Here is a 21,731-nt window from a genome sequence, read left to right on the forward strand (position 1 = left end):
TTACAGTAAATCAGGATTATGTCCTGAAATGGCAGCAGGGGTTCGTTAACAGTGAAACAAAACTGGCATCATCAAATCAGATAACGGGATTACCTGTCTCTGACTGTATGAGTTGTGATCAGAAATAGAAAAGCAGGACATATGCACTATCTGCAGGACCTTTTCGAATGGGTTTAAAAACTATTAGAGAAGAGCTGGCCTAGGACTGGAGCATCTCTCGTATGAGTAGAGGCTGAGGGAGCTGGGTCTGTTTAGCCTGGAGAAGAGAAGACTGAGGGGGGATCTTATCAATGCTTACAAATACCTTAGGGGTGGGTGTCAAGAGGATGGGGCCAGACTCTTCTCAGTGGTACCCAGTGACAGGACAAGGGGCAACGGGCACAAACTGAAACATGGGAAGTTCCATCTGAATATGAGAAAAAACTTCTTTACTTTGAGGGTAACAGAGCACTGGCACAGGCTGCCCAGGGAGGCTGTGGAGTCTCCTTCTCTGGAGATATTTAAAACCTGCCTGGACACGACCCTGTGCAATGTGCTCTAGGGGAACCTGCTTTGGCAGGGGGTAGGACTAGATGGTCTCCAGAGGTCCCTTACAACCCCAGCCAGTCTGTGATTCTGTGATAAGCAGCCCAGCAGTACAGCCAGGCGTTAACTTGGTATATCTTAGGCCAGGTCAGTCATTTCCCTGTGGGAGCAGGGACACAGAGAGAGGGGAGCAGAGCAAAAGTAGAAGCAAACTACCAGGCATCCAGAAAAGACTTTTAGAGTAGGATCCATGGTAGGATCTATGTCTACACTAGTAGACATGGCAAGTTTGCGTGTGGTATGATTTATTTATTATAATTCTTTTTTTCAGATTAATATAAGTGTGTTGATATGGTAGAGTTTGTAGCAATTAGGAAAAACATTCAGTAAACCCCTGACTTGTCTGTTAGCATTCTTGGGAAAGATGGAAATATGTAACTTATTAAAAATCTGTGATTGTGTAAAACTATGGGGAATAATAAACAACCTGTAGAGAACAAAAGGAACTTAGAGGGGTTTGGGATTTAGTCGGTAAATGGAATCACATGTGGCAAATGAAATTTAAAACTGAAATTGCTCCCTGATTTTTATTACACGCTGGCTGGCAGAGTATAAAACAGAATTGCAAAGTGAATAAGACTCAGTTGAAACCAAAAGGCCTTGAGATGCCTTTGGAGTAACTTAAAGCTTTCATTTTATTTAACAAGGTGGGGAGCATTTGGAAAATATTACAAGGGGTTGTGAAGCTGGAAATGTGTGATGTTTCCCTACAGAAGTCATGCTCGTCTAATCCTATGCTCTGATCTTATGTACCAGGGAGCCACAGTGTAGGGCTGTGGTTGCTGCTTTCAGAGAAAATATATAGAAATTAATAATTCAGAAGAGGAGCTGACCCGTTTTGAGGACAAAAGAAGCATTGGTATACAACCACAGTGGGAAAGGTAGAGCATGAGAACAGCATCCTATGTATGAATGTTGGCTATAACTTAGAGGAAAATGAGAAACTGAATTGTTAAATGTCCCATGGTTTAGCTGAGATCCTGCTTACGCGAAGTGTGTCTCTACTGCAAAATGGATCACAGCTCTCTTGTGCTAAGCGGAGACAACCTGAGCTGAGTACGTGGCAGAGGGACCAGCTTGGCTCTGGCAGCTGTGTCTGGTGTCAGTGTAGGGATGTGCCTGAGCTCATGTGCTTAACCTCTTGGTATCTCATGGATCAAATCAAGTTTGAGAGAGGCACTGCTGGTGTGTAAGTCAGGATTCTCCCTGCCTTGCCCACTGCAGCTCAGGGTGCACCCACACGGCTAACCTCAGAACCAGTCTGCTGGATCCAGTAGAGAGATGTGACTGTGTATAATTCCAGCAAGGAAATTACTTTTTTCCTATCAGCGAAGGATCTTCATGTGCTTAAGCTTAAACATGTGCTTTGCAAGGTGCTGGTTTCAGTGCCATGCTGGTGTGTCTTCAACAGTTTTTCCATGAAACAGAGAAACTCCATCTTCTACAACAAGTGTAGGTCAAATGATAACTGAGCACAGGTCATTAAAGTAAGGCATGAATGACTATCCAGAGGGGAACCAAGTCTGGTTTGTCTGTGGAGATGACACAAAGGCTGCGTCTCTATGGTAAGATGGTACAGTCGTAAGGAGTGTTCCTGAGCACTGGGGTGCCTTCATTGCAAGTTCCAGGCAGACCTTCAGTCACAGAATCACAGAATCACAGAATCAGTCAGGTTGGAAGAGACCTCAGGGATCATCGAGTACAAACGTTGCCCTTACACCACCCTGTCAACTAGACCATGGCACTAAGTGCCATGTCCAGTCTTTTCTTAAACACATCCAGAGATGGTGACTCTACCACCTCCCTGGGCAGCCCATTCCAATGTCTAATAACCCTTTCTGAAAAGAAATTCTTCCTGATGTCCAACCTGAACCTCCCCTGGCAAAGCTTGAGGCTGTGTCCTCTTGTCCTATCGCTAGTTGCCCGGGAGAAGAGGCCAGCTCCCACTTCACTACAACCTCCCTTCAGGTAGTTGTAGACTGCAATAAGGTCACCTCTGAGCCTCCTCTTCTCCAGGCTAAACAACCCCAGCTCCCTCAGCCGTTCCTCATAGGTCAGACCCTCCAGACCCTTCACCAGCTTGGTCGCCCTCCTCTGGACTCGCTCCAACACCTCAACATCTTTCTTGAAGTGCGGGGCCCAGAACTGAACACAGTACTCAAGATGCGGCCTCGCCAGTGCCGAGTACAGAGGGACGATCACTTCCCTAGGCCGGCTGGCTACACTATTCCTAATAGAGGCCAGGATGCCATTGGCCTTCTTGGCCAACTGGGCACACTGCTGGCTCATGTTTAGCCGGCTGTCGATCAGCACCCCCAGGTCTCTTTCCACCGGGCCACTTTCTAACCACTCTTCCCCGAGCCTGTAGAGCTGCATGGGGTTGTTGTGGCCAAAGTGTAAGACCCGGCACTTGTTCTTGTTGAACCTCATGCCGTTGGTCTCGGCCCATCTATCTAACCTGTCCAAATCCCTCTGAAGGGCCTTCCTACCCTCCAGCAGATCGACACTGCCACCCAGCTTGGTGTCATCTGCAAATTTGCTGAGGGTGCACTCAATCCCTACGTCTAGATCATCTCTAAAGATATTGAACAGCACCGGCCCCAGAACTGAGCCCTGGGGAACACCGCTAGTGACCGGCCGCCAGTTGGACTTTGCCCCATTCACCACCACTCTCTGGGCTCGGCCATCCGGCCAGTTTTTAACCCATTTAAGAGTCCACCCATCCAAGCCCCGGGCAGCCAGTTTGTCCAGGAGGATGCTGTGGGAGACAGTGTCGAATGCCTTAGTCTGGTTTGTCTGTGGAGATGACACAAAGGCTGTGTCTCTATGGTTAGATGGTACAGTCGTAAGGAGTGTTCCTGAGCACTGGGGTGCCTTCATTGCAAGTTCTAGGCATAGCTTCAGTCCAGGCTGTCACCATCCCTCCTTTGAGTGAATGTTTTTGAGCATCTTTAGCCATGCACGAAGATACTCTTCCAGCAAGGTGTATGCAGATTGAGAGTATGAAGCAATTATTTACTGCCCAACACACAGTAAAGATAGCTGAGATTTAACTAGCTACTAGGCTGAGCATTAGTACTCACCGCCTCAGAGAAGGCATCTGAAGAGACTTTCCTGGCCAGGCAGGCACCAGTGAGAGGAGAAGGATCAGCCTCTGCACCTCCCTCAGTTGGGTTGTTGTTGCCATCTTCCACGAGTACTGTCAACACCAGCACACAGATGACCCAGCTGTTGGCCCTCACCCCATGACTGCCTACTAAACACGCAGTTTTTCCTTTTAGATTTTATAGCATTTCATGATGTTGTTTTCCCTCTTGAAACCTTGAGCTACCAGCGATCCCCATCTCAACAATCCTCTTCCTCTATCGGCAGTTTTACATTTCTTGCCTTTCTATAGATTTTTACACAGCTCTCTTGCATGGCTTTGCAGCGTCCTTGGCAGTCTGAGCCGCGGTTGTGCAATGGGGCCACATCAGAGCTGGGACTTGGAAGAGACAGTCGGGCCCTTGGGGAGCAGAGATGAGAGAGGGCTGTGAGGCCAGCTAGCCAAACTGCTCCCAGACTTGGGCACATTTCAGAGGCTGATACAAGCCAAGGATCACCAGTAGGACAAACTGCCATTTTGAGGATAGAAGAGTTTAATAGTGTGGATGTGAGGTGCACTGTGCCAGCTGGTCTCAGTGGGAACGGTCATGGGCACATTTAATTTACAATTACAGGTGTGGCCATGTTGTCTTAATCACTTTGTCCTCTGGAAGCAACTGAACACGTGAGTTCTCCTGAAATCAGGGTCTACTGGTGGTGTTAGTTTACCTGGAGAAGACAGACCTTATGCACCAGTCAGGGCAGCAAGCTCTGGTCACTAACATGGACACCCAGCAGCCGCATTCCCTAGAGGCTTCAGGATGGTTATACCTGCTGTCAGCAAGGCATGCCTCGCTGTGCTGGAACAGGTTGCCCAGAGAAGCTGTGGATGCCCCCTCCCTCGCAGTGTTCAAGACCAGGTTGGATGGGGCTTTGAGCAACCTGGTCTAGTGGAAAGGTGTCCCTGCCCATGGCAGGGGGGGTTGGAACTAGATGATCTTTAAGGTCCCTTCCAACCCAAAGCATTCTGTGACTCTATGAATTTGGTTATGGTTTAGTTCCTCCTGCAGGTACACAGGCAGGCAGCTCCCAGAGCTGGTGCTGAGCCTGCAGAGGCTTCTTGAGTTACATCTGTAAGAGTTTGGGTTTGTTTGATAGTAGGCTTTTGGGTGCTCACAACTTTCCAGGAAGCAGTGAAATGCATCTTATATGAGGAAATACCAATGTGCTTTATATCATGTTTAGCTTTTTCTATTGATTCCAGCTGGAGAAAGTGCAAATCTGAATGAGCATAAATAAATGCACAAGCTACACTGCGTCACGGCAAGCGTCCTGGGAAGGTGCAAATTCAGCTCCTCTTCTAGCCTACTTTGCTTATTTCTGCTTGCTTTGAGTCCTTAGAGAAAAAATGATCTGAATCCAGAGCCCTCTTTGGGTGGCACTGTGATTCAAGGCTCCTGTGCCAGGGGAAAGCAGACATTCCCTGTGATTCAAAGGAAATTTGAATGCTGACATGCTGCATCTTTTCTTTCTTTGAAGGACACTCATGGATTTTCCTGGTCTGGGCTATTGCAGAGGAAAGATTTCATTCAGATTTTTTGGTGTGGCAGCTGAAAGAGCTTTGGAGGTGTCAGTTCTGGACCAAGCAGTGTGTGCTGAAGCTGTTCTGCCCAGCACGGTGAAGAGGGTGCTTCATAGTGCCAGCAACTGCTTGATCTTCTCAGGGAGCACTGGTAGAGTTGCAGGGTAGAACGAAAAGAGCTTTTCTTTCATGTAACTGCTTGTCAGCTCCACTTCCCTTGCCAAGAGTGTTGCCGACAGCGTAGTTTTAATTCAGGTTTGGGGGAAGGTGAAATCTCCAAGCGTTGCTGATGGATCCATTGCAGTGCAGTCATGTACTTACTAGGACAGGACAGAGAACAATTTAGTCATTTGCCATTAGTTTGCTTCCAGTAACCGGTTTGATCACAGCTGATGGACAGCTAAGAGCAAGAGTCTTGCTATTCCCTGGTTGACAACAGAGCTGGTGGACCCAGGAGATTCCATCCTTGCAGTATACAACAGGTAGACCTCTGAGTATGTTTTACCCATCAGTAAGCTTGGACTGTGTATACACACTGTTTGATGCCAGTTTGTGCCACTTCTTTGGCTTCAGGCAGTGCCAAAAATAGCTTTCCTTTAGGGTTTTGGGGTACTTGTGATCCTGGCAGCTCTGCTGATTCCTTGTAGTAACATTTTCTTCCCAGGGAGGGCCCCAGGACCCGGGGGTGTTCACAAGCAGTGTGTGATGGTATTAGACAGAAGGTCTGTCCTCTCCTCAGATTTCTAACCATGACCTGTTCTGACAGCGTGACTCACCGCTCTGACGGGGAACTGGATGCAGTGTGTGTGGGTCAGCCGTAATTACCACAGCTCGTCTGACTTGGGTTAGATTTGTCACTTGTCCTGTGGGAGCCGCGACAGTGGTAATCAGTGTCCCACCACCCTCCTTAAAATGAAGTACTGTTTATCAGAACAGAGGCATGTATTGTTTTAAGAGCTGATGTTCCCCTAAAACAGACTCTGCGCTTAACAGTCTGGCCATGCTCACTGTGGTGGATCTGTCTTCCCCATAGAGATGCTTTGTGTCACTGCTCGCCCCTGCCGCAGCGGGTTTCTGTTTAAATCTTTCCTTGCAGACACAGTAGCGATCACACCGTTTTGATCCGTTAACTCCCAGCGTTGGACAAACGAGGTCTGCAGGTTGTCAGGATCGTCCCCGTTGTGCTTCGGGTGTTACCTGGAGGTTATCGCCTGGGAAGCGGTTGGGTCGCTTCCCCATCGGGGCACGCTGAGCTCAGTGATGTGCGTGCGTACGGTCCCTGCTCTCCCAGCCCAAGTACAGCCAGAGAGCTTGGTCTGATCGGAACGTGGGAGTCACACATCACTGTCCAGATCACACACAGTCACGCAGCCAGAGACATACAATTATTAGGTTGCTGCTGTTTGTAGGGGATTACACAGCTGTGCTGCAAGCACTGAACAAGGCCCAAAACAGACTGATTTTTTGGGGTGTTTTACTGTCTGTTCTCCCTTCTGTCTTCCTATCCATCCTGTCTGGTAACTCCACTTCCCATCCCCAGTTTCCACCCACCATGTTTGAGCTCAGGGCCAAGAGAGGAGTGAGGACTGTCAGTCACCCGTTCTGTCCTGCTCCTGGCTCTCCCGTAAGCACCATGGTGAGACCAGGAGGTACGTTACAGATGCTCTCAAGGGGTTCACCTGTGCTGCCACATCTGTAGCCTCCACAGTTCCTTTGCCATAGGTGAACCTGTCTCCAGTCTTCTGTTTTTCCTGTTCTTCAGTGACCTGAGCAAAACATCTGCTTTTCTGGGAAGAGGCATGAAATGCAAGTTACCAAGATAATGCAGTCCCAGGCTCCAGCCTTAAATGTCCTTCATTAACAAAAGCTGCCTTGAATTTCAGGTCTGGGGATTTGCCTGTGCTGAGGTCTCAGAGCAACTCTTCCTAACCTGCTGTTGTTCCCTCTGTAGGGAATTCCCAATGAAAGCTGGAGGCTGACCAAGATTAACGAGCGCTATGAGCTGTGTGATACATACCCTGCTATTCTAGCTGTGCCCGTAAACATTCCCGATGAAGAATTAAAGAGAGTAGCATCTTTCAGATCAAGAGGACGCATACCAGTGAGTGTGACAGAAGAAGCCATTTTGATGTGGTGGGGTTACATACCTTTGGGCCATAAATAATACCAAGATCAGGCTGAGTGGATTCCAGGGAGCAAATAAATGGTCAATGGATAATAAAAGTGACAGCAACATGTTTGAGGAATTAGAAAGCAACATTATCTGCTGGAACTACTGTTGTGAAAGAGTTGTAGACTAAACGAAAATGAGAAGATAAGATAACTTAACACAATCCAGACCGAATCTCAGTTCAGTTCCTGGGAAATTCAAAGCAGCCCTATTTTTGGTTGTTTACAATTGTCTGGTCTACTCTGACTTTCAGGACAGAGGAATAGTTAGCGATACTCGTGATGAAAATGCTTATTAATTGAAATTAAGACAAAACACATCATTATGATTATTTCAGCACTAACTGAAAATGTACTGTTTTACTTCTCAAGCCTATAGAAAATTAAATCTGTTGTTAAAGTGCTTAACTTTTACATGGTGTAACGTGGAGTAAGACATAGCCCAATGGCTGCAGAGCGAGAAGGTGTGTTTGTGACTCACACAACAGTGAGAAAACAGTCTGCATCATATTTAACAGTCAGGCTTAAACCTATTCAGTCACCTCTTGTTTGTTTGAACTTTGGGAATGCCACTGGCGTGAATGAGTAAGGATGGAAGAGTTCTTTCTTTCATTTAATCATGATTTAATAGAATCCAGCCTTCTGGAACCAGCTAATACATGGCAGGGTCCCAGCACAAGCCATTACAGGTAATGGTTTAATGAATCCCATTTTTCCTTCATTTCTCTCTCCTTTGTTTCTGAAGGTATTGTCATGGATTCACCCAGAGAGTCAAGCAACGATCACTCGCTGTAGCCAGCCAATGGTGGGAGTGAGTGGCAAACGAAGCAAGGAAGATGAAAAGTACCTTCAAGCCATCATGGATTCTAATGCTCAGTCCCATAAAATCTTCATATTTGATGCAAGGCCTAGTGTGAATGCTGTAGCCAACAAGGTCAGGTGCTTTTTCCTCTGTCAGCAGCTGGGAACGTAATCATTTAGAGCACATTTCCCACCACCATTTCAAATTATTCCGCTTCTACTATGAAGAGATTCATGTGCAGTGAACTGATTCTCCAGACAGACTTTTACACCTGCACTGGTATCAGTAGATATCCGTGTGACTATGAAAGGTCCATTTGGATTAATGCACAACTTGAAATGAGATTGGAAGGGAAAAAAACACAGTAGTACTGAGGTCAAACTCTAGCACCCTGGATCTTGTGTATCACCATTTTTCACTTTACATGGTTGAAAGACTGCTTGCTCTAACAGCACCAGAACTCTGTCCCTGTTAACCCTGATGAGAGCAGGGGTTACTCAGCACTTCCAAAAATCAGGCATCATGATCTTTAATTTCAAAATACAAGCTGGGGATCTTTAATACCTAGGAATGTTGCTGTGTTCTTCCTGCTGTTATGTCTCATGCCATCACTCTAAGCCCTGTTTTAATGGTAGAACTGCTTTGTTGCACTAAAGCTGATTTTTTTTCCTTTTTTTTTTTTTTTAATCTGTCTTTCCCACTACTTAGGAAGGGAAATTAGTGTGTGGGATATACTCCTCTATAATAGTATGGTAAATTTGCAAATTACAGAATAGTGAATCTAAGGAGCTAGCAGCTTGAATGGGGATAAATGATAATTACAGAGAAGAAGAAGGCTTGTAATGTGATATTCTTTGGTAAAAATTATAGCATTCATTACTGCTGCAGGAAAGACACAAAGTGTGTGCGTGTAATGTTTGTTCCGAACTGTGAGATAAATCCAATGTTTTCTGCCTGCTTTAGATAGCACAATCACTATGGTATGTTGTCAGCTGATATTTGCTCAGGACAAACATTTGGGATAAAATATAAAATATGGTTTTGCTTAATGACTTTTATGTGGATTTTGTTCTTCAGGCTAAAGGAGGGGGCTATGAGAGTGAGGATGCCTATCAGAATGCAGAACTAGTGTTCCTGGACATTCACAATATTCATGTTATGAGAGAATCGCTGAGAAAACTGAAAGAAATTGTGTATCCCAATATCGAGGAGACGCACTGGCTGTCTAATTTAGAGTCAACTCACTGGCTAGAGCATATCAAGGTATGCATGTCTGCGCCCACTGGATGTGGCTGAGTAACCCCAAGTCCGTACCAGTCTGTTCATTGGGAAATGTATCCAGAGCTCACTCCAGTGCTGGGTTTTCAATTCATGAGAAATTTAAAGACAATTTGTTTTCAATTTAAAAACAACTAAAACCACAGTTTCTTGGAATGGGGAATTTTGAGGAGATGGGAAGAGGGACAAGAGAGGGGGCTGAAATACTGAAAGATGGTGTTTTGGAAGTGAAGTGTGTTCCTGGATAATGTGTAACTGTGAAAGCCCTGAGTAGAGCACAGGAGTCACAGAGTTTCCAAGCTCTTGACTCCGGGGGTCCTCGACATCCTGGCGTTACTGCCTGGTCCAGACCAGCAGATGTTGGAGTTTGGGCCCCATCAGCATTTCAAGAATCCAAGCAGAATTGGAATGAGTAGGGCAAAATGCTTCAGCTTCTACAAATGTTGGGTTTCAAATTAAGCTCTTTCTTTCCTAAAACCGTCCAGCTTATGTTGTCAGCCTGCTAATGCAGAAAGGGGCAGTTGCAAGGTGATGGCCATTTTGTGTTCGTGTTCAGACACAGAATGCTCCTGCATTTAAATCCTGGTCTGTCCAAGGACTGAGCTTAATGCAGGGGCTGTTCTAGAGTTGTGCTTGTGCTACAGTTTAGATGTGTTGTCATCTTGCTGGAACAAAAACTGTGTTCACCGATTTGCTGTCCTAGTTACAAAGCGGTTGGAACTGATTCACCGTTCTCCTTGAGGCAGACGGAGCCCTTGGTTTGTCCTGTGTTGTCACTAGCCATTTTTCATTTATAGTTTCTGTTCCAAAGAGATTTTGTAACTTTTTTTTTTCCCTTGTCGTAGCTTATTCTTGCTGGAGCCCTTCGGATCGCCGACAAGGTGGAATCGGGGAAGACGTCTGTGGTTGTACACTGCAGTGATGGCTGGGACCGGACAGCCCAGCTCACCTCGCTTTCTCTGCTCATGTTAGATGGCTACTACCGAACTATCAGGGGCTTTGAAGTGCTAGTGGAGAAGGAGTGGCTGAGCTTCGGCCACAGATTTCAGCTGGTGAGTCACTAGCCCTTGGAAGGCACTGAACAGAAAGTTATTGTCCACCTTGAAGGATTTCAAAGAAGTTTAGCCTTTCCTGTGAGAAGTCTCCCAGCTGAACTCGCAGAAGAAAGGTGAATGCTGCTGCTATTGTTTTCTGCCTATAATTCCAGTCATCTCTTAACCCCCTTGGAGACAGTCTTGGTTAGATACAAGGAACAGGTGGTATTAAATCTCTCAGGTGCCTGACTGATATGTCATGTTCCCATGCTCAGGCTTAAACTAACAGTGTGCTTTGGGTTCAGGACAGGCATTTCCTACTGGGAGTTGACAGAGGCCACTGGGGTATGTTTTTGTCTTTCTTTCCAGTTCAGTCCATTTTCTGAGACTGCTTGGACACCGTCGTCTAACAAATGCCTTGATATCAAAGAGGTTGGGGAATAATGGATTGATAGCAGCTCTGAGGGGAAGGACTTGGGGTTGATGGTTGACGAGAAGCTCAACGTGAGCTGGCAATGTGCGCTTGCAGCCCAGAAGGCCAACTGTATCCTGGGCTGCATCAAAAGAAGCGTGGCCAGCAGGTTAAGGGAGGTGATTCTGCCCCTTTACTCTGCTCTCGTGAGACCCCACCTGGAGTACTGCGTTCAGCTCTGGGGCCCCCAATATAAGAAGGACATGGAGCTGTTGGAGCGAGTCCAGAGGAGGACCACGAAGATGATCAGAGGGATGGAGCACCTCTCTTATGAGGACAGGCTGAGAGAGTTGGGGCTGTTCAGTCTGGAGAAGAGAAGGCTCTGGGGAGACCTTCTAGCAGCCTTCCAGGACCTGAAGGGGCCTACAGGAAAGCTGGAGAGGGACTTTTTACAAGGACATGTAGTGATAGGACGAGGGGGAATGGTTTTAAACTGGAAGAAGGGAGAGGTAGAGTAGATATTAAGAAGAAATTCTTGACTGTGAGGGTGGTGAGACACTGGCACAGGTTGCCCAGAGGAGCTGTGGCTGCCCCCTCCCTGGCAGTGTTCAAGGCCAGGTTGGACGGGGCTTTGAGCAGCCTGGTCTAGTGGAAGGTGTCCCTGCCCATGGTAGCGGGGTTGGAACTAGATGATCTTTTAAGGTCCCTTCCAACCAAAACCATTCTGTGATTCTATTAATTTGGTTATGGCCTTGACCTCACATTTTCTTCAGGCACATTTTATTTTTGGGGAGGCTTTTAATTATTTAAGTAAAAGATCAGCAGTTGGAGACTGGACCAAGAGTAGCTCATGGTTGTGTCCCTAGAGTCGGCAGAGAGGCAACTCATGGACCTGTTACGCAGTGGTTTGTTATGGTTTGCACTGATGGGGATTGAGAGAGCCTTTCAGCCTTTGTTCCTGTTGTGTTTTGCTCGTAGCTGTTCTCTTATGGTCATTTACAGAATCACAGAATCAACCAGGTTGGAAGAGACCTCAGGGATCATCGAGTACAAACGTTGCCCTTACACCACCCTGTCAACTAGACCATGGCACTAAGTGCCATGTCCAGTCTTTTCTTAAACACATCCAGAGATGGTGACTCCACCACCTCCCTGGGCAGCCCATTCCAATGTCTAATAACCCTTTCTGAAAAGAAATTCTTCCTGATGTCCAACCTGAACCTCCCCTGGCGAAACTTGAGGCTGTGCCCTCTTGTCTTATCGCTAGTTGCCCGGGAGAAGAGGCCAGCTCCCACTTCACTACAACCTCCCTTCAGGTAGTTGTAGACTGCAATAAGGTCACCTCTGAGCCTCCTCTTCTCCAGGCTAAACAACCCCAGCTCCCTCAGCCGTTCCTCATAGGTCAGACCCTCCAGACCCTTCACCAGCTTGGTCGCCCTCCTCTGGACTCGCTCCAACACCTCAACATCTTTCTTGAAGTGCGGGGCCCAGAACTGAACACAGTACTCAAGATGCGGCCTCTCCAGTGCCGAGTAGAGAGGGACGATCACTTCCCTAGACCGGCTGGCTACACTATTCCTAATAGAGGCCAGGATGCCATTGGCCTTCTTGGCCAACTGGGCACACTGCTGGCTCATGTTTAGCTGGCTGTCGATCAGCACCCCCAGGTCTCTTTCCACCGGGCCGCTTTCTGACCACTCTTCCCCCAGCCTGTAGAGCTGCATGGGGTTGTTGTGGCCGAAGTGTAAGACCCGGCACTTGTTCTTGTTGAACCTCATGCCGTTGGTCTCGGCCCATCTATCTAACCTGTCCAGATCCCTCTGTAGGGCCTTCCTATCCTCCAGCAGATCGACACTGCCACCCAGCTTGGTGTCATCTGCAAATTTGCTGAGGGTGCACTCAATCCCTACGTCTAGATCATCTCTAAAGATATTGAACAGCACCGGCCCCAGAACTGAGCCCTGGGGAACACCGCTAGTGACCGGCCGCCAGTTGGACTTTGCCCCATTCACCACCACTCTCTGGGCTCGGCCATCCGGCCAGTTTTTAACCCATTTAAGAGTCCACCCATCCAAGCCCCGGGCAGCCAGTTTGTCCAGGAGGATGCTGTGGGAGACAGTGTCGAACGCCTTACTGAAGTCTAGATAGACTACATCCACAGCCCTGCCCTCATCTACTAAGCGGGTCACTTGGTCATAGAAGGAGACCAGGTTGGTCGAGCAGGACCTGCCTTTCATGAATCCATGTTGGCTGGCCCTGATGCCCCGATTGTCCTGCATGTGCTGTGTAATGGCACTCAGGATGATCTGTTCCATCACCTTGCCTGGCACCGAGGTCAGGCTGACAGGCCTATAGTTCCCTGGATCGTCCTTCCGACCCTTCTTGTAGATGGGCGTTACGTTTGCTAATTTCCAGTCAGCTGGAACTTCTCCAGTTAACCAGGACTGCCGGTAGATAATCGAGAGTGGTTTGGCAAGTTCGTTTGCCAGTTACTTCATTACTCTGGGGTGAATCCCGTCCGGGCCCATAGCCTTGCGGGTGTCCAACTGGCACAGCAGGTCACTAACCGTCTCCTCCTGGATCATGGGAGGATCACACAGCCCCCCGTCCCTAACTTCAGGCTCTGGGGGCCGAGTCTCCTGAGGACAACCGGTCTTGACATTAAAGACTGAGGCGAAGAAGGCATTGAGCACCTCTGCCTTTTCCTCATCCCCTGACACTACACTACCCTCCTCATTCAGCAAGTGGTGGAGGCTCTCCTTGACCCTCCTTTTGGAGGGTCAATTTAAATTTGGCAAGGGCTAGAACAAGGTCTGTTTACAGCACGTGTGATGGTGGGTTGCATAGTTAAATGCTCTGAGGAAGGTGGGGAAACTGAGGCACTAAGCAACTGAGGTTCTGCTGCAGCAAAACTGTTACCTGGTGTTTAAATGATGAGTATTTTAGCTTCCCTGTCTGTACAAAGAAGATAACGATATTGATTTCATTTGGTGAGGGGAGAACAGAATTACAGAAGAGGCAGGGATCTCTTACTTCTATGTTCTTGTTCCGTCTTTGTACAGCACTTATGGCTCCTGGGTGATATATAACCAGTAACGTACTATACTAGTTATAAGGAATCAGGCCTCCTGTATCTTATCCAAGGCCACACAGCATGGTTGGGGTTGGAGGCCTACTTCTGGGGATGCTTTCATCACTGCCTCTTTTGAGGTGGCAGTAGATGTGCTGGGTTAGTGTTTGTACAGCGCTTGGAAGCTGCGAGGTGTTGTGTGACAGTTATCGCTGCGTGCCGTGCCTGTAGGTAGTGTTTAGATCTAGCACACTGCACTACTGAAGTAGCCAGGACGACAGCTGCAACTGAAGCAAAAAGCATTCTCATTTTTTTTTCCTTCTGAACTTTAGCTTTTAACTGAAATCAGTGCCAGCATAGCATCTGGAGTCTCTACTCAAACAACTCTTGCTTTAATTTAGCATGAAAATATCCCCATAAAGAAATTTCACTTCCAAGACAAAGGGAGTATCTGTCCTTTACTCCTTTACCCACTGATACGGACAAAGCAAAATCAGGACATGTGAACCTTCCTAAAGCTGTTGGTAAAGGCTTGGGTGACTGAGAGGAGGCCCCAGCAGTTTCCCCATGAAGCCCCGTGCGACTCATGTTCTTTGTCCTGCTCTGTTTCAGAGAGTTGGCCATGGAGATAAGAATCACGCAGATGCGGATCGCTCTCCTGTCTTCCTCCAGTTCATCGACTGTGTCTGGCAAATGACAAGACAGGTAAATTGCTGGGGGGCACACGTGTCCACAAAGCCACTGTACCAAGACGTGGCACAGTGTCTGGCAAATAACAAGACAGGTAAATTGCTGGGTGGCACACGTGTCCACAAAGCCACTGTACCAAGACGTGGCACAGTGTCTGGCCACAGGAGTAATTTCCAAGCTGACCTGCACAGGCTCTCTCCTTCCTGGGCTTCTACTCTTTGCTTGGCTCCAGCAACAAGTTTCTTGGGAGTCTGTTTAGCAAAGAGCCTGAATGAACAAGTGCAAAGGAAGGCCATGACGTCAGTGCATCAGATTAGCTTACATGTGCTGCTTTAATAAATGTGAGCTTGTGAGAAGAAGCTTGCCTCACCTGAAAGAGGGGTCAGCTGCTTCCCACTTACCATGGGCAGGAACGGGCACCCCAGCCATCCTCACTAGCCCACTATGCCTTCAGAAACATAAGTGACTTGAGCTGCTAATACCAGTCTCTAGTGTGGTGGGTGCAGACAGATCTGTGTTGCCTGTGCTCAAGCTGATCCTGTAACCACGCCTGCAGCAAGACACACATTTGCTCCGTTTTAACTTCCTCCGAAGGCAAACATACTGCTCCCGATTCATACGTGCTGAACAGAGCTGAGTTCCTCACCTCAGGCCAGGCTTGACAGAGGCACAGTTCAGGAGAGATCCCCTGTGGCTGGGAGGTTTTTCCCCAGGTATGTGGAACCTGGAAGGTTTTCTTGTGTCTGCTGTGACACAAAACGTGTCACATGGCAAATGTCAGCCATGGTCAGGCAATTCACTGAAAAAATTAGGCTCATCATGGATTAGAACAGGTGAAATGGAAAAGCAGGACGACACTATATGAAGCTGTATAACATCCAGGCAGAGAAAGAGGGAGGCTTTACCATCACCAGAAGTCACTTTCATTGTGCTATCCTCAGATTGCTCCTAGAAGCAGGCATCGTGACCTGCAGCTGGTGAGGTCAGGGTGTTGCAACCAGGGAAGCCTGGGAAGAGAAGGGTGGTTTGTGAGGGAGGAAGGCCTCCCGCTCTCCTCTGCATCGCTCCAGCATGTCTTTGCAGTTCACTGCATGTATTCTAACTGACCCTTTGTGGAGCATCAGTTCTCCCTGTCTCTACAACTACCTGAAAGGAGGTTGTAGCGAGGTGGGTGTTGGTCTCTTCTCCCAGGTAACAAGTGATAGAATGAGAAGAAACGGCCTCAGGTTGAGCCAGGGGAGGTTTAGATTCGATATCAGGAAAAATTTCTTCACCAAAAGGGTTGTCAAGCATTGGAACAGGCTGCCCAGGGAACGGGTGGAGTCACCATCCCTGGAGGAATTTAAGAGTCGTGTAGATGTGGTGCTTAGGGACATGGGTTAGTGGTGGGCTTGGCAGTGCTGGGTTAACGTGATCTTAAAGGTCCTTTCCAACCAAAACAATTCTATGATTCTGTGATTGTTTCTGTATGGTATGCCAGCAGCAAACACAGCCCCTACCCATACTCCTGTTCTTCCTGCTGACCTGTGTTGCACGATGCCTCCCTGCTCTTCCCTCTGGGATGTGCTGTGTTACACCCACAGGTTATTGCTGTTTGGCCCCAGGAAGTTTCCATTTCTTTTTATGCATTCTTTCACATGTGCTTCAGCCTTTTGTTCACAGTCTCGTTGCACGGCCTGTTGTGAGGGGCAGGCATAGCAGGGTAAGCTTCAACTTGAAGCAGCATTGAGTGTGTATAAACACAGCAGTCAAACCCTTCAGGCCTCTGGCTTTTGCTCAAAATTCCTCTTTGTGCATGTAAAGCAGCTTTCCAAGAGAGAAACTCTTGCTCCTGGAAGGAGCAAATATGATCCTGAATATTCCGCCAGGCAAAGAACAGAGACAAAGCCTGGTTTAGAAAGAAAGAAGAGAGGCCAACTCCTTACCAAGACCACAAAATGGGAGAAAGTTTATTCACGATCCCTGTTCTAAAATCCCAACCTAATGTTCTGGTTCTGTCTGAAGTTCCCTACAGCATTTGAGTTCAACGAGTACTTCCTGATAACCATCCTGGATCACCTGTACAGCTGCTTGTTTGGGACCTTCCTGTGCAGCAGTGAGCAGCAGAGAGTGAAGGAGGTAAGACGGCTTCTCTCCGAGGTGAAGGCATCGTACTGGGATTGATTTAGCTGGCCGGATACTGCCAGAGAAGTTGTTTCAGCCCTCAAAGGTAGTGGTAGATGCAGGTCTGCGTAATGCCAAGCCCTCTTCTTAGCAGGTGGGACACGAGGTGTTTTCCTCTTTGTGCAGATTGCTCTCTGTTGGAGACTTCACATTTCAGAGCAATACCTTTTCTCTCTGGACAGTCCCCCTGCTTTCAGCATGGCTTTCAGCTACTCACTGGTGGCTGAAAAGCTCCTGGTGTCTCCCAGGTAGTTGGAAACGCAGTTTCTTTGAACTTCAATTTAATTTAACCTTCTCTGTGGAAACTGGTACCTTTTTGTCCTCCCTTTTCCTTGAAGTGGTCCCTCTAGGTTGCTTTTCACTACCAAGTGCACATTGTCATTCTGCACACAGAGGTTAAAGCAAGTAACTGGTCTCAACGTGTGTTCTTGCTGTGCTTGCATTTTTCTGGGTGAGGACAGAGCTTCTGGTGTTAGCAAGGACATGCTTCTAGGTCCTGCCAGCAGCCAGCTCTGCCCTGCAGTCTGGTTGAGGTTTGTTTGCCACTAGCTCCAAGGGAGGAGCGGATAGACATGTACATTCAGACCATTCAAACACTACCCCGTTCAGCCCCAGTCTGGAGTCAGAACAAAAAGCAGCGACACTCATTCTGCCTCACCTATCTAAAGATGAAGCATTTTGTCACCAAAAGGTTGCAGCCTAACATCACAGAGGAACAATGAGGACAGTGCTGTGTAGACCTGATGTGACTGTATTTGACAGTACATCGGTTGTTATAAAAACAATTTTTTAAAATTACTGTAATACACAAGTGATAACATTGTACTGTAGTGAAATCAGGGTCCACAGTGATTGAATAATTGTAATTTCCAGAGAAGAAAGCCTGCGTGCTGTTTGCATGTACATTTTGGGTTGTTTTTTTTTTTAAGGCCTCAGCCTAGCGAAGTACTTAATCTAGCAAGCACTTCAACGCTGGTTTCACTGGGACTATTCACAGGCCTAATTATTCCACTAGATCAGGCCCTAAGTCAAATGTTTTCTTTTTTTCTTTACAATTAACTACTCCAGCAAGTCCTCCAGGAGCACTTTAAAAGAGTTGAAGTTTAACCAAAGCATTGAGAGTTCACATGCCAGTGTCCCTTTGCTGTGCCGATGGCGATTCCTGGTCTGTGGGGCAGCAGGGCGGGTAAGGGGGGATGTTTCCACGCCAGGGTGTGTGTGTGTGCCTGCCCACATCCGCCCGCTTCAATTACAATAACGACATCAAAAGAACGGGGCTTTTTTTTTTTTTTTTTAAGCTACAAGAAGGCAACCAGCTCTGTATTAATGGCAGGCATATGTATGTGCTGTTACATATACTTTGTAGATAAATGCTGGCATTCCTATGGGAAATAAAGCCTCCTCCACCCCTTTCCCTTACAGAGCCTTCCAAAAAAGACCGTGTCGCTGTGGTCTTACATCAACAGCCAACTGGAAGAATTTACTAACCCTTTGTACGTGAGCTACTCCAACCACGTCCTGTATCCCGTGGCCAGCATGCGCCATCTCGAGCTGTGGGTCGGCTACTACATCCGCTGGAACCCCAGGATGAAACCGCAGGTACGTCTCTTCCAAGGATCCTGCTTTTATTTCCCTCTCTGCTAGTATTAATACGGTCATTTTGGAGCTCAGGACCTTTGAAGCACAAGAAGTAATGTACAAACTTAAGCTGCTGCTGCTTAAATCTAAACCCAAAAGCCTAAATTCAAATGCAAAAGAGCAGCATCTGCAGCTGGCTGGTGCGGGCATCAGCTGGAGGTCACCGCCTTGTGAAATTTGCAGGAGTGAAGATAGCAGTTCGAAAAATTTCTCACTTAGTATATGGGGAAGATCATCTGCATTCTCTCTTCTTTACCAAAGAGCCTAAAAACCTACGACTTATTTGGATGTGGGATTCTAGATAGGAGCTTTGGGGCTGTATTTCCATTACCAGCAACAGGAACCTGCTCCCTGCTTTGGCTGCCCAAGGCACAGGGCTCTGACTGCAGCCCTTGGTACGCTCTTGAACCCTGACAGCAGGGGAGCCGGCGTGCCCAGGGCAGGCGCCCGAGACAAGTGGTCTGAACACGGCCCTGAACACTGGAACCACTTTTTTAGGAGGAAAGGACGTGTTCCTGGGTTGCCTCAGTGTCCAACTGCAGTTAACAGAGCTTTGCAAATCTGGGGCATTAGATACAGCTTTCCAATACCAACTGTGTAACAGTCAGAACTATGTGAAAATATTTAGATATATCTGTGTTGTTTTTTTTCCCCCTAAAGCCCTGAAATTCTGTCCAGGCTGAGATGCCGAGGCCAGTGTCCCCCAGAAATGTAAGAGATTAGAATTTTGTAACTGTCGTCTTTCAAAACATACACTAAGTTTTGTTTAGCCACAATTGCACTATGTGTGTTGGACAAAATGAGTATTCCCAGAGCCAGGGCAACTACTCACTTACTCCTGGGCTGGAGACGATGACATAACCCACCTACCCCCCCTCCTTCTCTCACACCTGTGTGTAAGGTCAGCAGCAGCGTTTTGTGGTTCAGGCTTCTACTTCCATGCTCACCTCCCAGCACTCAGCTACACGTTTTCTTGCAGGAACCCGTCCACAATCGCTACAAGGAGCTTCTTGCCAAGCGGGCTGAGCTGCAGAAGAAAGTGGAGGAACTGCAGAGAGAAATCACCAACCGTTCCACCTCATCCTCGGAGAGAGCTGGCTCTCCCGCACAGTGCGTCGCTCCTGTACAGACAGTTGTATAATATGGACCTTTTTTTGCCAAGTACCTTCCCAGGACCATGAGGGTAGCTTTTCAGAAACCCTCTGGATTTCCAGCGTGGTGTCTGGGAGATGCCAACCTATTTATTTATTTCTTTCCAGGGTAATTTATTAGTACTGCAGCACTAGAGGAAGCTTAAGCAAAAACAAACAAACAAACAAGGCCCCCTATGCAATTAACCTTCTCAGTGGCTAGTTGATAATACAAGCTAATTGCACTCACCACCTAAAACAAACCTAGAGCTCTTTCTTTGTTCACTTATGTGCTGGAAATCACTTGGCTTTAAAGAGAGACCGTGCACTAGAATGAAGTACTGTGGAGGAAAAAACGTCTACTCAGAAATCTGAAAGATCTCCCTTTTGCTAAAAGGAAGCAGCGACTCTGACTTTTGTCTTGGAGTCTAGAGCACAGCTGCAAAGCCATGAAACCCTCCGCTGTTCATGTCTGCGTAGCAGCGTGAATGAGCGCGTTCGCCAGTCTACTTAGAGACAAGCAGCGATAGCACCTGAAACCTATCACCAGTCTCGCTCTTCCCTTCGGTCTAGAGCATAGGAAGCCATGTACATGATGCCTTACTGAAAGAAAGGGCAGCTTCTACCAATAACACAGTGGTAGAGGAGCAACCTACATGACTTAACTTTGTAGGACAAATTTTACTCCCGTCATCTCTGCAACATTAGAGCCTTGCTTGTGGTTTACACTGGGTGTGCCAGGATGCAACTTCAGCACCTTTATTTCTGCGGGGCAAGTAGAGCACGGCTGCTCTGGGCCTTCTGCAGCTCCTCTGCCCTCCAGTGCCTCATACTCATCAGGGGAAAGGTAGTGGGATTCCAAGGGGCACATGTGAACTGCTGGGATCAGTCATTTCACTTTGCTTGGGTAAGCGTAATCAGAGATTTTAATGCTTCTGTGCAGGATCATATTGGCGTACTTAAAGTATTTCAGTTTTCGGGTAACTAATGGAAGCAACTATCAACCAAAGAAGCCATTCTGCCTGCATTGCAACTGCTACTTAAGGTTATTCTGGTAGACTAAACAGCTTAGCCAGTTTCTGAGGCTTACGTTCAGGTCTTTTTCCTCATAGCGTACTTCACAAATTAGTGTTGCCTCACTAAACAAGTCCAAATTCAATTTTAATACAAAATTCTACTGTAGAAGTGGAGATAAGAACACACTTGGTGAAACCATGGCTGCCCCATTGCTCTTCCAAACAGAAAAGTACGGGGCTGTAGAAGATAGGGCTTGCAGTGAAGTTAGGTTAGGTGCAAGGATCTTTACTCCAGGCTGCTTCTCATCTCCACGCTAAGGAAGAGGGGCAGCGTTCAGTCTGGATTCCTGCATTGCTCTGTTACAACAGGATCCCATATGGTGGTCACCTGTTTAATGCACCCACCAGTGTGCTGCATCACTCTGCCTCTCTCCCACAAGAGAGAAGTATTTTCTGAGAGGTTACAGGAGTGGATCAATTTACACATAAGAAACAACTGCCTTTCAAAAGCCACATTCCTTCCAAGACAGTAACAGTCATTTCCCCCTGCAGTCTCCATTCCTGCCTGCTCTACTGCAATCAGTTCTCAGTACTTACAGAGAAATCCACTCCATTCATTACAGGGTGGCCTGAGACATTATGGTTCAATAGTGCAAAGAATCCACACAAAAACCTTCTGAAGGACTTGGATTTGGTTTAAGGTTAAAGAGCAGATCTGCTCTTATGTACAATCACTATATAAGGTGGTTCATAGCATTATTCTCTGTTAGCAAATTGACTATGTGTGTATATTTTTGTTTCTTGATGAAGGCTGTTTGGTTTCCTTAACACTAATAAAAATTGATAAATGGGTAAAGTTCCTGTGCTCTTATTTTCAACTATGTGGTTCTCCAAAGGACTTGTAGGACATGCAAATATTAATAAAATAGCACTGAAAATTTAGTATGTCGAATCTAAATCTCTCTCATTCTTCTGCAGATGGTCTGCAAGATGCTAATGTTCAAACTCTGAAATTTAGAATGACAGGAAAACGAAGTTCATCTTTGGACAAGTTTCTCTTACCCTATACAGACCAGTA

The 21,731-nt window shown here is 47.2% G+C and overlaps 1 protein-coding gene across 3 annotated transcripts in view; it reads left to right on the forward strand.

The window, feature by feature from the left end:
- MTMR2 (myotubularin related protein 2) overlaps nt 1–21,530 on the forward strand; it is a 69,194-nt gene extending 47,664 nt beyond the window's left edge. For all 3 annotated transcript variants that reach the window (XM_068418504.1, XM_068418513.1, XM_068418519.1), the window contains 8 exons: nt 7,203–7,352; nt 8,166–8,354; nt 9,300–9,485; nt 10,346–10,552; nt 14,629–14,721; nt 16,711–16,824; nt 18,292–18,468; nt 19,487–21,530. In XM_068418504.1, coding sequence (XP_068274605.1) covers nt 7,203–7,352; nt 8,166–8,354; nt 9,300–9,485; nt 10,346–10,552; nt 14,629–14,721; nt 16,711–16,824; nt 18,292–18,468; nt 19,487–19,648 — 1,278 coding nt within the window. In that variant the 3' untranslated portion in view covers nt 19,649–21,530. The remainder of the gene's footprint in view (nt 1–7,202; nt 7,353–8,165; nt 8,355–9,299; nt 9,486–10,345; nt 10,553–14,628; nt 14,722–16,710; nt 16,825–18,291; nt 18,469–19,486) is intronic.
- Nucleotides 21,531–21,731: the final 201 nt, after the last annotated feature.

The sequence above is a fragment of the Nyctibius grandis genome, chromosome 2 (genome assembly GCF_013368605.1).
Source record: "Nyctibius grandis isolate bNycGra1 chromosome 2, bNycGra1.pri, whole genome shotgun sequence".
NCBI classification, from domain to species: domain Eukaryota; kingdom Metazoa; phylum Chordata; class Aves; order Nyctibiiformes; family Nyctibiidae; genus Nyctibius; species Nyctibius grandis.